General features: G+C 43.4%; 1 protein-coding gene across 1 annotated transcript in view; it reads right to left on the bottom strand.

Annotated features, from left to right (window-relative positions):
• Window positions 1-2,000: 2,000 nt before the first annotated feature.
• Window positions 2,001-13,637, bottom strand: part of opn8a (opsin 8, group member a) — a 38,410-nt gene continuing 26,773 nt past the window's right edge. Inside the window, exons 3-4 of the mRNA XM_072449301.1 lie at window positions 2,769-3,098; window positions 2,001-2,096 (exon numbers count right to left, since the gene is read on the bottom strand). Coding sequence (XP_072305402.1) covers window positions 2,001-2,096; window positions 2,769-3,098 — 426 coding nt within the window. The remainder of the gene's footprint in view (window positions 2,097-2,768; window positions 3,099-13,637) is intronic.

Consider the following 13,637-nt stretch of genomic DNA (forward strand, 5'->3'; position numbering starts at 1 on the left):
TACAAACTTGTGTCCGTGTGGTTCAGTAATATTAAAGTCAAAGAGAGAAAAGCTTTAAACAGTTAAAAAAGCCTTGAACTGTGATCTGCCTGTTCTAGAAGCTCTTTACAAGTGCAGACATTTGAACTGAGCCCCTCGAATCACTCGGCCGAGCCATGTTTGAACATAATCAGGTACTCAGTGAGGAGGGAGCCAAAGTCAGGTTACAATAGGAGGTTGATAGCCCATTACAGGGCTGTTAGAGAACAAAGAGGGCAGTTTCATCGGAAACCAAAAACACCCTTTATCAGCCCGGTGGGCAGGTCCTACTCAGCGTAAGATAAATATTGGAGTTCCCTTGAACTCCGCAGATTGACAATGACTCTTGGATGAGTGTCAAAATGTTTAGTTTTTCCTAAAAACAGAGTGCAGATGATACAACTCAATCTTTTTCTACAATATATACAATATAGTTCTATTAAACGTAAAACCTCTCGTCACACTAAAAGCTTCTTTCCACCAGCCGTCACGAGCTGGAACAGTGCACTTAAGCTATTATTCTCCAGCACTTTACGTACTTGATGTTTGTCTGTCTCTTACATTTCACATTTTACAGGTTCATTCTCCTCATTCAGAGTGCATTAAAAGGATTTCCTATACAGAAGTATTTTTAGTCGACATGTTTCATCTCATTAAACTGGTTTATTTCTTAGCTCACTTTGCTGGTTCCTGTTCCCCGGGTTTTATAATGTCACAAACTTAAGCAAGACCTTAAATGTACAACAGTGAGAATCCGAGTGCACAGAGCATCAGAGGCAAACATATTGATCTCATCCATCCCTGGAGCTTTGGGGCAGAGGAGTTTGCAACAACCTTAACGACTTCAGCCCGGGCAATGGACGAATCCGCCTCTTCTTCCTCCGCCTCTTCTTCCTCCGCCTCTTCTTCCTCCGCCTCTTCTTCCTCAGCCTATTCCTCCTCAGTCTCTTCCTCCTCCTTCCTGACAGCGAGACTGAGGAATGTTTCTTCCACCGTCCGACAGCATCTCCAGCTCTCCACCCGCACTCCTCCACCCGCACTCCTCCACCCGCACTCCTCCACCCGCACTCCTCCATCCTCCTCCGCAGCCTCTTCGATCTCCTCCGATCTCCTCCCACCTGCACGAGCAGTGGTGTGCTCTGGCTGCCGATACCCATCAGCTAATCAGCAGCCCCCGGGAGTCCTACCAAGCACACAACGCCTGATAGGACGCCTGCCACAGCCTCTCTTTCTATAATTACTAGAGTATATCCAAATGTTGGCCACAAGAGCAGGTAAAGTATCCATTTTCATTAGCGGCAGTGGAAGATCCAAATATCTTTTTTGCAATATTTCTCTTTGAAAATGTGCCTGGCCCATGTTAAATGTCCGTCATAAAGACATTAAGAGGAGGTATTCAGATCTGTTGGGTTCATTGCAGCGTTTCGCTCAGCTTGTGCACTCTCTCCCGTGCCATCTGACTGTGACATCTTTGCAGAATACTCAGTCTTGGTACACCAGGTATATAATGCAGGACAGGAGACTTGTGTGTCGTTTTTATCGGTAGCCGCACTGTTCACTGCTCCGGTCCCGTGAGTGAAGTGAACAGGAGGTTCCGCCTTTATTAATTGAACAGAGCGTATCCCTACGCCGAACAATATAGTGCTTACATGTAGTGGAACACATCGCTCTCTAACAAGATCACATGATTGGCTTCAGTGAAAGGAGAGCTGTGCATTATTCTGGACCAGCTCTGACACTCCGAGGATTATGCTTTGATTCTTCTGTAGTGGGAATATGAAGCGAGCTGCTGTTTGCTACAATTTACAGTACAAAGAAGCAGCCATATAGTGTGAGACACTGCAGGTGAATCGGAAAAAAATCTTACATTTAATTTACTTTGTAGTTCAACCAAATCATTAATGTAAAAGTAAAACATGGTGAGGTGCATGTCCCCCGCCGTCCACATTAAAGATGCACAATGTAACTTTTCTGCTGGTGGGTCAGCCACCGGCCTGTCTCCATGGAGATGTTATTGCGTTGCCTGGAACTTTCCACAGCACAGCATTAAATTGATCTATCTCCATAGAGATAGGACCCTGTTCACAATGAGAATGCATGTTATTCAAACAAATTCTTTGGTAATAAAAACACCCGTAATGACATAAATACAAGCGAGACAATTTTAATGCCATACTGTGGAACATTCCAGGCAAATCAATAACGTTTTGGAGACAGTGGCTGGCATCCCACTTGACTTGTACAACAGAACCATGTATTTGGGCTCAGAACTCCTGCCATTAACACAATAAATGGATCCCTTTGGAGCATACTTCTGGCAGCAGGGAAAAAGGCCACGGCAAAGACTTGGATGACACAAACTGAACCAACGATCAAAGACCGGACCAACCTTATAATAGACATCTGAAAAAATGAGAAAATTACATTCAGACTAAATTTGGAAATGAAAAAAATGAATGGACTTTTCAAATTTAACAGACTTTGCCAGAGAACGTAAGAAAAGAAAGAAGAGGTTTGTACACACTCTCTCTCTCTCTCTCTCTGTGTGTCACGTTTTGTCATTTATGGATTTAAATTTCAACTGAAAATGACCTTTCACGCGACAACATCACAATTCACTGATACATTTGCGCATGGGCGATTTAAAGGGACCGTGTTTAACGTCACCGCGGCGAACCGCAAACCACATCTCAGGCTATTGTCACGATTTCTTTCCCATTCGGAACGGTGGAACACCCCGTCAACCCCACCATGGTCTCCTCGGTGCCGTTCCAGTTGCAATCTGTGGTGGTTTTGCCTTCTCTGGCGGCATTACTCCGCTCTGAACGTCCACAGCAGCAGCAGTCGAAACACCCAGGGTCCCGCTTTCTGTGGCCCATCTGCTCACGTCTGGTTGAGCGCTGGAAGATGAAGTAGATGAAAGGGTTGTACACCGTGGAGCTCTTGGCGAAGAGGCAGGGCAGCAGCGTGAGGAAGGGTCTGAGGTGGTCCCCTGGGCGTGCGTGAAACATGCTCCAGAAGCTCACTGTCACGTAGGGGGTCCACGCGATCACGAAGCCCACGCTGATCATCACAGCCATCTGAAAAAAGGATGAAAGCGGCGAGAGAAAAGAAAGAGAATTATACAAAAGCAGGAGGGGAAAACTGGAAGAATGTGTGTGTAGCAAATCCTTATTTAAAGGGCTTTAGAGACATTATACCAGAGTTATCGTATCAATAGTTTACTCAACGTAGTATCATGATTGATTTGTGCGTGTTTGAGTAATCCGGTATTCGAGGCTTCAGTGCTAAGAGAATTTCTGTTTTCACCTATCTCAACTTCTGTATTTTGTATTGCATGCGGTTATTCAAAAATTTTGAAGTGGAGCAATAACACTCTACAGCTGTTTTGTGGACAGAAAATATTGCACCAGGGATGATTGACATTATGTCACAGTATTGCACATGATTATTACGGTATTGCACATGAGCATAACAGTATTGCACATGATTATAAAAAGCTGAATGACACATGTTCAGGACTAACAGTGTTTGTTGTAGAGTCTGACAAGAAGGAAAGACCTGTGAAACCTCCTTCACACTGCGAGGATGGATCAGTCTCTCACTGAAGCTGCTCCCCAGAGCGGACATAGTGTCCTACAGGGGGTGACACTCATGGTCCAGCATAGATGTGAGTTTATCCAGGACCCTCCTGTCCCCCACCTCCTGCACCGAGTCCAGAGCACAGCCCAGGACGGAGCTGGACTTCTTGATGACTCTGTCCAGCCTCTTCCTCTCCCTCTCTGTGATGCTGCTGCTCCAGCAGGCCACACCGTACAGGAGCTGATGCCACCACAGAGTCGTAGAAGGTCTTCAGGAGTGGCCCTGTCACTCCAAAAGACCTGAGTCTGCTCAGGAGGTAGAGCCGACTCTGGCTCTTCCTGTACAGTGCGTCTGTGTTGTGAGTCCAGTCCAGTTTGTGGTTCAGATAAACACCCAGGTACTTGTATGAGTCCACTCTCTCAATGTCCCATCCCTGGATGTTCACTGGTGAGGGGGCAGCAGAGTGGTGTCTGCGGAAGTCCACCACCATCTCCTTGATCTTCCCCGTGTTGATGAGAAGGTGGATCTGCTGAACCCAGTCCACAAAGTCCTGCACTAGTCCTCTGTTCTCTGCATTGTCATCTGATGATGGCAGAGTGGTCAGAGAATTTCTGTAGGACACAGCGGTCCGTGTCATGACAGAGGTCTGCAGTGTAAAGGGTGAAGAGTAAATACAACTTTGAGTGGGAAAACACTCCTCAAATGATAGTGCCCAAATTTGTGCTTGATCAAGCTATTGCTTAAGGAGGAGTTTGTAAAAGTGTGAAGTGTAAACATTTAGATATTTTAGAGATTTAGCGATTTTCCCATAGGGATAACATTGGAGGTTTCTGTCATCGCTATGGCTACGCTATAAGAAATAATTATGACATAGGTCATGTTGGCTTTTTGATTGGGATGCCAAAATAGAATTTAGTTCAAAATTTCAAAGAATTTGGAAAAAGCACCTTTTATTCTCTCCATGTGTAATTCACTCTGTAGGTGGTGCTATCACCCTGTAGGAGGCACTATTGCCCAGGTCCAGGCCTAAAAATATAACAACCGATTCAAATTTGGGCAAAATAGGACTTGGAATGAGCAATTTGGTTTATGCTAAAAAACTAAATTTGTGGGAGGGATTTGTGGCTGTCACGCCATTTATTGAATCGCACCTTATAGAAAACAAAATGTTTAGCAGACTCCAAATTTTGGGAAAAGTTTGGTGAGAACATGTTCAGGGGGTCAAAAAAGAATTTACAATATATTTACCATCCCGTCGAACTCCCGATAGACTTCCATTCATTTTTGCAGTTAAAAGTATGGAGTAAAACTCGAGTGTTGTTGGTGTTTTTGGAGGACATGCAGCGCTTCATGCTGCTCTTGTCAACTGTTGATTATTTTCTCATAGCAGGAGTAAGTATGCCTTCGGCATGGGCTTTTTTACTGGTTATTGCCAGGGGCGACTGGGTGATCGCCACAGCAATCGACACTGGCATCCGGGGTACCAAACATGTGCAATTCATGTCGTTTTAAGAAGAATAAGCCTTATGCTCTGTTGTACAGTGGTAATCAAAAGAAGTGGAAGTGCAAAAAAAATGCACTGTATAGTTCTTTTACTGCAAAAATGTACCACACAGTTTTGCATTATTTGAAACTTTGATTAGTTTGGTAGATCTCAATCACATATAGTAATTTCCGAGCCGCTGTGGCTTTGTTTCTTTGTGGATTGAGTTTCTTTTCAAATACTTCCTCGCCGTACATATATACACATCCTGACAATGCAATACCTCACATTCTCCAACACCCACATTGGGGACGAAGCCTTTCATAAAGCTTCCGCGGTTGGACTCATACCGGCGGGTTGCCATGACGATACACCTTGGCCACAGCAGGCCATCCGTTCTGCCTTAACGCCTTGCTGCGCCCGACGCTGCGGTTCACGTGGCACGATATTGTCAGGTTCTGTTATTTGCACGAATTCACCGCCGCATGCGTTATCCGTTTTATGTTGCGTTTGGCGAACGCTTCAGAGGGTTCGTAAACAACACTTAGACTCGCACTGTTACTATCCTTAGACGGGGCGAGTACTGGGCGGAGTAAACAACACTCTGTACACAAGAAAGAGTGCAAATAGTATTGGTGAAAAGTAGAGGATCAAGGATTGACTCCAGTGAGAATTTCATCTGTATCTGCAGAAGCTAAAGAGTCAAGGCGTGACATCTGATTTGTGATTTGAAGAAACTGCAATTGCAAGGACAAAACATCTAAAAATTTAAACGGAAACTCATCTTTTCGACGGATAGAGCACACAAAGGAGAAACGCTAAGTTAGAAGTGAAGGAGCGGCACAAGAAACACAAATATTTACACCGTTTTTATTGATATCAACAAGCATTTTGTCAGTAAACGGAACTGTTCCATCCACGATCAGCAGGTTGTATTGTTTTCATGTTCTGACGAGCCAATAAGCAATGGTAGAACTTGTTACTGGCAAATAGACACTCGTTTGAAGAATCAATACTGACAATAAATAAGTAAACATCACATAATTACGACGAAATTGGACCGCTCCTGAAAAGAATGGTATTGATGGACACAAGCCGATGTTTAAGTGCTTCGCCATCATTGGGCCAGTGGTGAGTATTGAACATTTGTTTGTTTGTTTGTATTGTGACAACCTGTAGTTTGAAGTTAGTGATGAAAATTAAATTTAAAAAACTGTTTCATAACTTGTGGATTTTTCAGTTTGTGAGTATGGATTTCAAGATTATTAGGTTAATCGATTATTGTGATTATTTAGGTCGCAATATAATCGTAAAGGCTAATCAAATTCAAATTGTGACATTTTTAGAAGAAGAATTTAATTTAAAAAAAAATTCAGTTTAAAGAAGAGTGACAATTTTTAGTTTAGTTCTTTTGTTTTTCTTTAATTAAGATTTTACATTTCCCCCCCAAAAATTAAAGAATAAGAAAATAAATAAATATATAAAACATAAATAGGGGTGCACGGTGGCAAAGGCGGTTAGCGCTCCTGCCTCCCAAGAAGGAGATCATGGGTTTGATTCCCGGACCAGACCAACATCACATGATCTCTCTGGGTGGAGTCTGCATGTTCTCCCCGTGTTACCGTGGGTTCTCTCCGGGTTCTCCGGCTCCTCCCACCGTCCAAAGACATGCATGTGTTAGGTGACTCTAGGTGACTCTAAATTGGCCCTAGTGAATGAATGTGAGCGTGAACTGTCTGTCTGTCTGTAATGTCTATGTCTCTGTGTTGGCCCTGCGACGAGTTGGCCACTGTCCAGGGTGTACCCCGCCTAAGGCCCGAAGTCACTGGGATAGGCTCCAGTCACCCGCGACCCCGAAAGGGAACAAGCGGTAGAAAATGGATGGATGGATGGATAAAACATAAATAAAAAACAAAACAAACAAGACCAGAGAGAGAACAACAGGCATTTTTATTTATTTTTAAATGTGCCGATTTTAGTCCTTTCTGCTCAGCCTTTCATAAAAAAAAATAAACCCAAATATTATTTATTTTTTTAATCTCTCTGTTCATGTCAAATGAATCATTCAGAAAGTTTGATTTCATAAAGCAAGTCACACACTGAGGAGGTAAAGTGTTAAGAAAGAAGAAGAAATGTAGAATGTTATGGTTGTTTTGGTCCTGATTTGGTGCTGAAATTTAAAATTGTGACGTCCCTATTCGTGACATCTCCTTCAATCTTTCAGTTACTGCGTTGCACCTTTTGAGGAACATAAGCCCTCCATCTGAGAAAAACATAATTGTGTTTCTAGATTAATTAATCTAACTAATGACTAATTGTCTGCTGTTCATCTGTCATCTCTGCCTTCATTTCCGCTCTTCTGGTCGCCTGCACACTCCATTAACACTCTCAGACAGAAGCAGGCAAGTGTGAACGGGATAAATCTGTCACACAAATCGCACTGTAAACGCGCGGAGAAAATAGAAAACGCAAACATTAGCTCTGATTTTCAAAAGAAATCAATGATGCAACAGGATTTTGAGAGTAGCTGATGCCTTTGGAAGACGCGCTGTTTTCCTGCATTGTCAAATCATCTATCTCCATGGAAACAAGCAGGCGTCGCTGATCGATGTGTGTAACGCAGATGATGGACGCCCTCCAAAAAAGCGAGTTCATCTTTAAAGCAATCGTGTCTTTTTTCTCCTTGCTCTTGTCACTGACTTTGGAACACAAAAATACAGAGACATTTTCTTTTTCCCCCTCTTTCTTGAACACCGCGTTTCGTTAAAAGCGAGAATCCCACGAGTTTTCACCGCGACAAACGCCGCGCCGTGATCGGTCGATAAAAATCCCCCAGATGCACACAACCTCCTCGCGCGAAGTACAACCGAAAACCCGGCGAGCGAGGGAACGCGAGCGGCCGGTGGTGTTAAAGGGCGGAGCTGGACAAGGGGATCGGAGACGTTTAATGGGTTTATCGCAAACTGTTTTTTGTCGCGGATCTGGCACCCCAAAAAACGATGAACAAATTCTCTGCTCTCTGATTGGATAATTGGCTTGAAAACTAAGCACAAAATGTAAATACTGTTATTTCAGCACATTTTACATATTGCGCTTTTTTGCAAATTGTATTTTTAACTGTTTTTTGTTCTATCGCCAAAACTCGTTCCTAATTGTCTGATTCTCTTCCTTTTCTCTGCATCCATGACGTCCTCGCACGCACGTACGTACGCACACACACACACACACACACACACACACACACCGGCCCGCGGGTGTTTAAGCTGCAGAGTTCACACTGACCCAGATGTGTTAATCCCCAAAGTGTTGACCAGTCTCTGACCTCATGCGCTCTGTCAAATACAGCTCACACGTCCCATCTTCTGTCTGGACGGTCAGGTAAATGTAGCGCGCCCCTCGTGAAGTCCGGGGAGGGATTATGTAACGACAAGTGTTATCCATCTAGTGGCTATTAATCGTCTAAAACCAACTATGAAATATTGACCTATTTGCTATGGCAACTCTGACAAGATGGAACCAAAAGGATTTAAACCAAAAGGAGAAAAGACAATTTAGCGATCCTAAGACATAGAAAGAGACTGTAGATCTTAACCCTCGATGCTTTTGTCTTGAATGTTTTCTACCTCTACAGTCTCTATCTATTATTATTCTTCTCTGGTTCTCCGCAATGTATATGTCCTGTATATATTTCCTTTCCGAGAAGTAGTACAGAGGATATTCAGGGACATTTTCTTGTGAAAAGGCTTTGTTTGACCGATGACGTTTTTCTAACATTGTTGGTTAAATCAACAGTTTTTGCTGCCGCTGTGATTTTGCGCTTTACATAACTAAATTGAACTGAGCCCAAAACATGCAGAGTGGGCTAATACTCCAGCTGGGACGTCCTGATCTGAAGAATAGTCCTCTGCACTATATTCTTGGTGGCCGCTGCTCCTGACAGGCTATCAGGAGGTTTAACACATTTCACTCATTTATAATTCTGCCCGTTTCACCACCAGTTTACATAATCCACTGACACATTCATACCAGCAGCGTGCGATGCCAGTGCAAGGGGAGCAGCGTGCAATGTGTTAGAAAAATGTATATAATTATCTCCTATTATTTTACTCTTATTATACTGTGTCGTGAAATAAACTGTACTAACGATGTGTTTTTTGAGCAACAGAGATGTCTCCAGTAACGCTCAAGGTCGACCTGCCCTGAGTGCTGTGAACATCTGCAGCGGAATCACGGTTTTAGGAGTGAACGGGAAAAGGGAAGCTTCCTTTCCCTTTTGCTCATTATATGTTTGATGTCTTTTATTTTTATCTTATGTTTCAAGTTGCCTTGGCGTTTATCCCCCCTCCCCTCAGGCTCGGGCAACTTGTTTTATGTAACTATGGGCGTGAAGAAGTTTCAATAAATGCGGTGAGAACGGCCAAAGGAGCTCAGAACGAGCAGGGATCTGACCCTGGTCGCTTATTGTGACTGAGTCGTTTATCCTTGACCGTTCTCCTCGCGAGTAAAATATATTAATCTGTCTTGTCTTCCTTTCCTTGTTTACAGTGCTTTAATTACTGTTGGGTCACCAGCTCAAACAAATTGGTCCTTCGAGAGCCGGATGTCAAGACACCTGAGGACTCCTGGAGGCGACAAAGACTCAGATAAGACAGTGGCCATTGCAGAAAGACCTTTTCCCGGCTGACTCTCTGGCCGTCGACGGGAGTCTGACGGTTGACGACATACCGAAGGAGGGAGACAAGAACAATAAGTAGTGAGTATGTCTTGTATTAAAAACGTGTGTGACTGAGGGACAAAGCGCGTAGAAAAACCCTGTAAAACTTAAGCTCTGACAGGTAAAACTAGGTTTGGTAGCCTTTTATCGGGTGGCGGGCCAGCCACTGGCAGGTAATAAATACTGGTTAGGTTTGGTAACCTTTTATCGGGTGACAATTTCGTCACTGGCAGGTAATAAATACTGGTTAGGCTTGGTAACCTTTTATCGGGTGACTATTTCGTCACTGGCAGGTAATAAATACTGGTTAAAAGCGCTGAAAACGTACGTAACTAAAAGTCCCTGTGTGATTGTGGAAGTGTGTGTGTGTGTATGGGGCAGGAAACCGTTAACATTCCTGTCCATATAAAAACGTTCAGAAAAATACAGTGACGGGTCACAGATACATAGGTAAGATTCTCCACCTGGCCACAGGTTAAAGTGAGAATACTGTGACTACGATTATCACTGTCTGGACGAAGGAAAATTCCAGTTTTAGCCGAACCCTAGGTTCATACAACTGGACTAAAAACTTTCAAAATGGGAAACAAGTATGGGAAATTAGCATCAAAAGACTATAAGACGGTAAAACAAGTTGAACCGAAAGCGCTAAAACCTCTCAAACTATGGGTAACTAAATATGGATTCAAAGGCAGGCTAAATTCACAACAAGTGACAAAACTACGTGAACAAATTTACAATAATTGCGGGGGCATAGAAGCAAAATTGATAAAAAAGGATGGAAAGAAAGCAAAGTATGGCTAAATCCAGCAAATAAAAGAGAAAAAGGACATAAAAAATCTACCATGTTGTGGCAACAAACAGATGATTTGGAAACAGGGCCCAGCCAAGAACAAAACTAACGCCCAAGAAGACAAAACCCACCACAGCGGGTTCAAGCCCCGCCACTAGTAACAGTATATAGAAATGATGAGTCAGAAGACACAGATGACAACATTTTTAAAGCAGGAGCTGCACATAGCGAGACCCATGATTCACCCAAAGGCGCTCCTCCACCATATGACACAAATAGTCGCAGAACCAAAATTAGAACTCTTTATCCACAAGAGGAACTAGAACAAGCAGGCAAAGGCCAATCACCTCAATCATTCAAACCAACACCGAAAACCCCATTACCACCTGACGCAAGGACCCGAAAACAAATGAAAGCACATGGAACATTAGACCTATCAAAATCAATGGGGGACTCGACAATAAGATATATACCACATTCAGAAACACCAACAGCACCACAAGAGACATTTGTATCGCAACTAACACATCCATTTCACCAAGATGACATTTTGGCACCTATGATTGAAGTAGCGCATCCTAGAGCAGGACAGAGACCAAACATGGAAGCTGTAGCTGGCGTAAACAACCCACCGTATCCTGATACAATGTTAGTTTTCCGACCATGGACGGACGCAGACGTTAGTAACGCAATAAAAGAAATAACTCCACCCACCACAGACGTGACTGCATTTTGTGAGGAAATGACAATGTTATTCATCTCATACAGATTGAATGGTGCAGAAATTTAAAGATGTCTGAGAAGAGCATTAGGACATAAGTGGACAAGTGTAGTGGGAGAATGGGATGCACGAGGACCACAAGTGGGTAATAACCAAAACAGACCAATATTAGAACATGACTCAGCAGAATTGGGACAAAGACAAACAGCTCTTCTCGATAGAATAAAAGAAAAATTTAAGAAAACTCCAAATTATGGTGTAATAAATAGAACAAAGCAGAATGATACAGAGTCATTTGAAGAGTTTTTGACCAGAATGAGGGAGGTCTTCAGAGTACACAGTGGGCTAACTGATGAATAAGGAGAAAGTGTGTACAAACAACAGTTGAAGAATGCATTACATGCAAATTCCAAACCAGAAATACATGAGTGGATAGGAAAGCACTATGTAGGTTTTGGGACAGGCACGTTAGATGCATATGTGACTCGCCACGGCAATTGTCGGACCATGTCGGCCTCGGTGAAACTGAGAAAAACAGCATTTTACTTTTTTTTTTCCCAAATTTGTGATTTTCATTTTTTTGCAGAATGTGCTAGTTGAAGTTATGAATAAGCCCCTGTGTGCTTCAGATAACACTATTGGTTGTCTTAAACGTATACATTAAGCTGTTAAAAATGTGGAGTTTTTGGGTCTTTTTCCTGCTCTCCTGGGGGGCGTCACCTTTTTCTAGCCAACGTGTTGTTTACATTTTCCACCAATCAGCTGTGATCCGCATGGCTACAGCTGCGTGCTCCGTGTTTTCCTCTCATTACTCCAGACCGTCTGCAGAGCACAGTCTTCAGAGCTTACATTTCCTGGACTACATTGCAACGGAAATGTTTACTCTGGTACACTTTTACTTTACTACTAAATTATTGCTTTAACGCTGTGTTTTAAGGCAGTCTCGTGATCACTTTAGAATCTTACTTGTCTGCTCCGGTGGAGCTAATGCTAAGCTAACATGTTGCTTCAGTGCACTCTGCAATAAGGGCTTAATGTGACTACTTGCTGTTATCACCATGTTATCGGGTTATTTTTCGGCGTGGGTTGGCCCGTGGGTTGTGTGGGTCGTGCTTTGTGTCTGTTTTATGGTGCTAAACCGGCTGTTAGCCCCACAGCCCGGAGCTAAACGCAGCTATTCGGAGCTAAGTTGTAAGCTAAACTTTGCTATGTTATCGGGTTATTTTTCGGCGTTTTGTCTGTACAAATTATATACTTATGTAGTATTTATTGACCCGTGGGTCGTGCTTTATGTCTGTTTTATGGTGCTAAACCGGCTGTTAGCCCCACAGCCCGGAGCTAAACGCAGCTATTCGGAGCTAAGTTGTAAGCTAAACTTTGCTATGTTATCGGGTTATTTTTCGGCGTGGGTTGGCCCGTGGGTTGTGTGGGTTGTGCTTTGTGTGTGTTTTATGGTGGACTAAACCGGCTGTTAGCGCCACAGCCTGGAGCTAAACGCAGCTATTCGGAGCTAAGTTGTAAGCTAAACTTTGCTATGTTATCGGGTTATTTTTCGGCGAGGGAAGAGAAAAAAACTACAACTCCCGATACCACTTCTGGTCACGTGGCTTACGTACGTTGCACGTCACGCACGCACTGCGTCACTCGAACCAATCACGCGCTAGCCTGGCCATTATCAGCTTCCTGTGTGTCTCTCTGTGCACGGTGTTGGAAGAGACAACAGGACGGCTGAACCAGGTAAGCTTTGCGACTAAAACACCCGCTTTTAATCACTTTAATGTGCGCCGGTTTTAAACTTGAGTGTATGTTTATGTTCTGGTGTGCTGTTCTGCAAGTGTTTTGCTTTTACGAGCAGTGTTATCTCAAGTGAGCTAGCTAGCATCGCTAGCCGAGGGCAGATGTCCCAATATCTCCGCGTTTTGCATCTTAAATACACCGTTAACGTCACAATGTGAACTGTTATCTGTGAAGCGTGTTATTCCCATATTACTGTTAACCCTAATCCTTTTATCCCCCTTTTCAGAATTGGCAAAGACACCCTGACTGACATGACCTGTCTCTACGTGAAGTCTGCTAAGGAGCGTGGTAAGTGTAAAACATTATTTTGGTGATTTTCGTGTTTTAATGATTAGAGTATAATTAACCATAAGCAACATCTGTTTTTCAGGTGAGCCTGCAGTTTGTACATCAAGCTTCAGATCACTGTGGAAACAGCTTCTCCCACACATCAGAAGCTGCAGGCCACGCACAGATCATCAGATTATCAAGCGAGCATACATGAAGACCAGGGTTGACACTTTGGAAGACATCGCTGAGGTTAGTTTAT

This window comes from Eucyclogobius newberryi, unplaced genomic scaffold (assembly GCF_026437365.1).
Source record: "Eucyclogobius newberryi isolate DKJ021-1_F unplaced genomic scaffold, fEucNew1.0.hap1 SCAF_1, whole genome shotgun sequence".
Taxonomy (NCBI): Eukaryota; Metazoa; Chordata; class Actinopteri; order Gobiiformes; family Gobiidae; genus Eucyclogobius; species Eucyclogobius newberryi.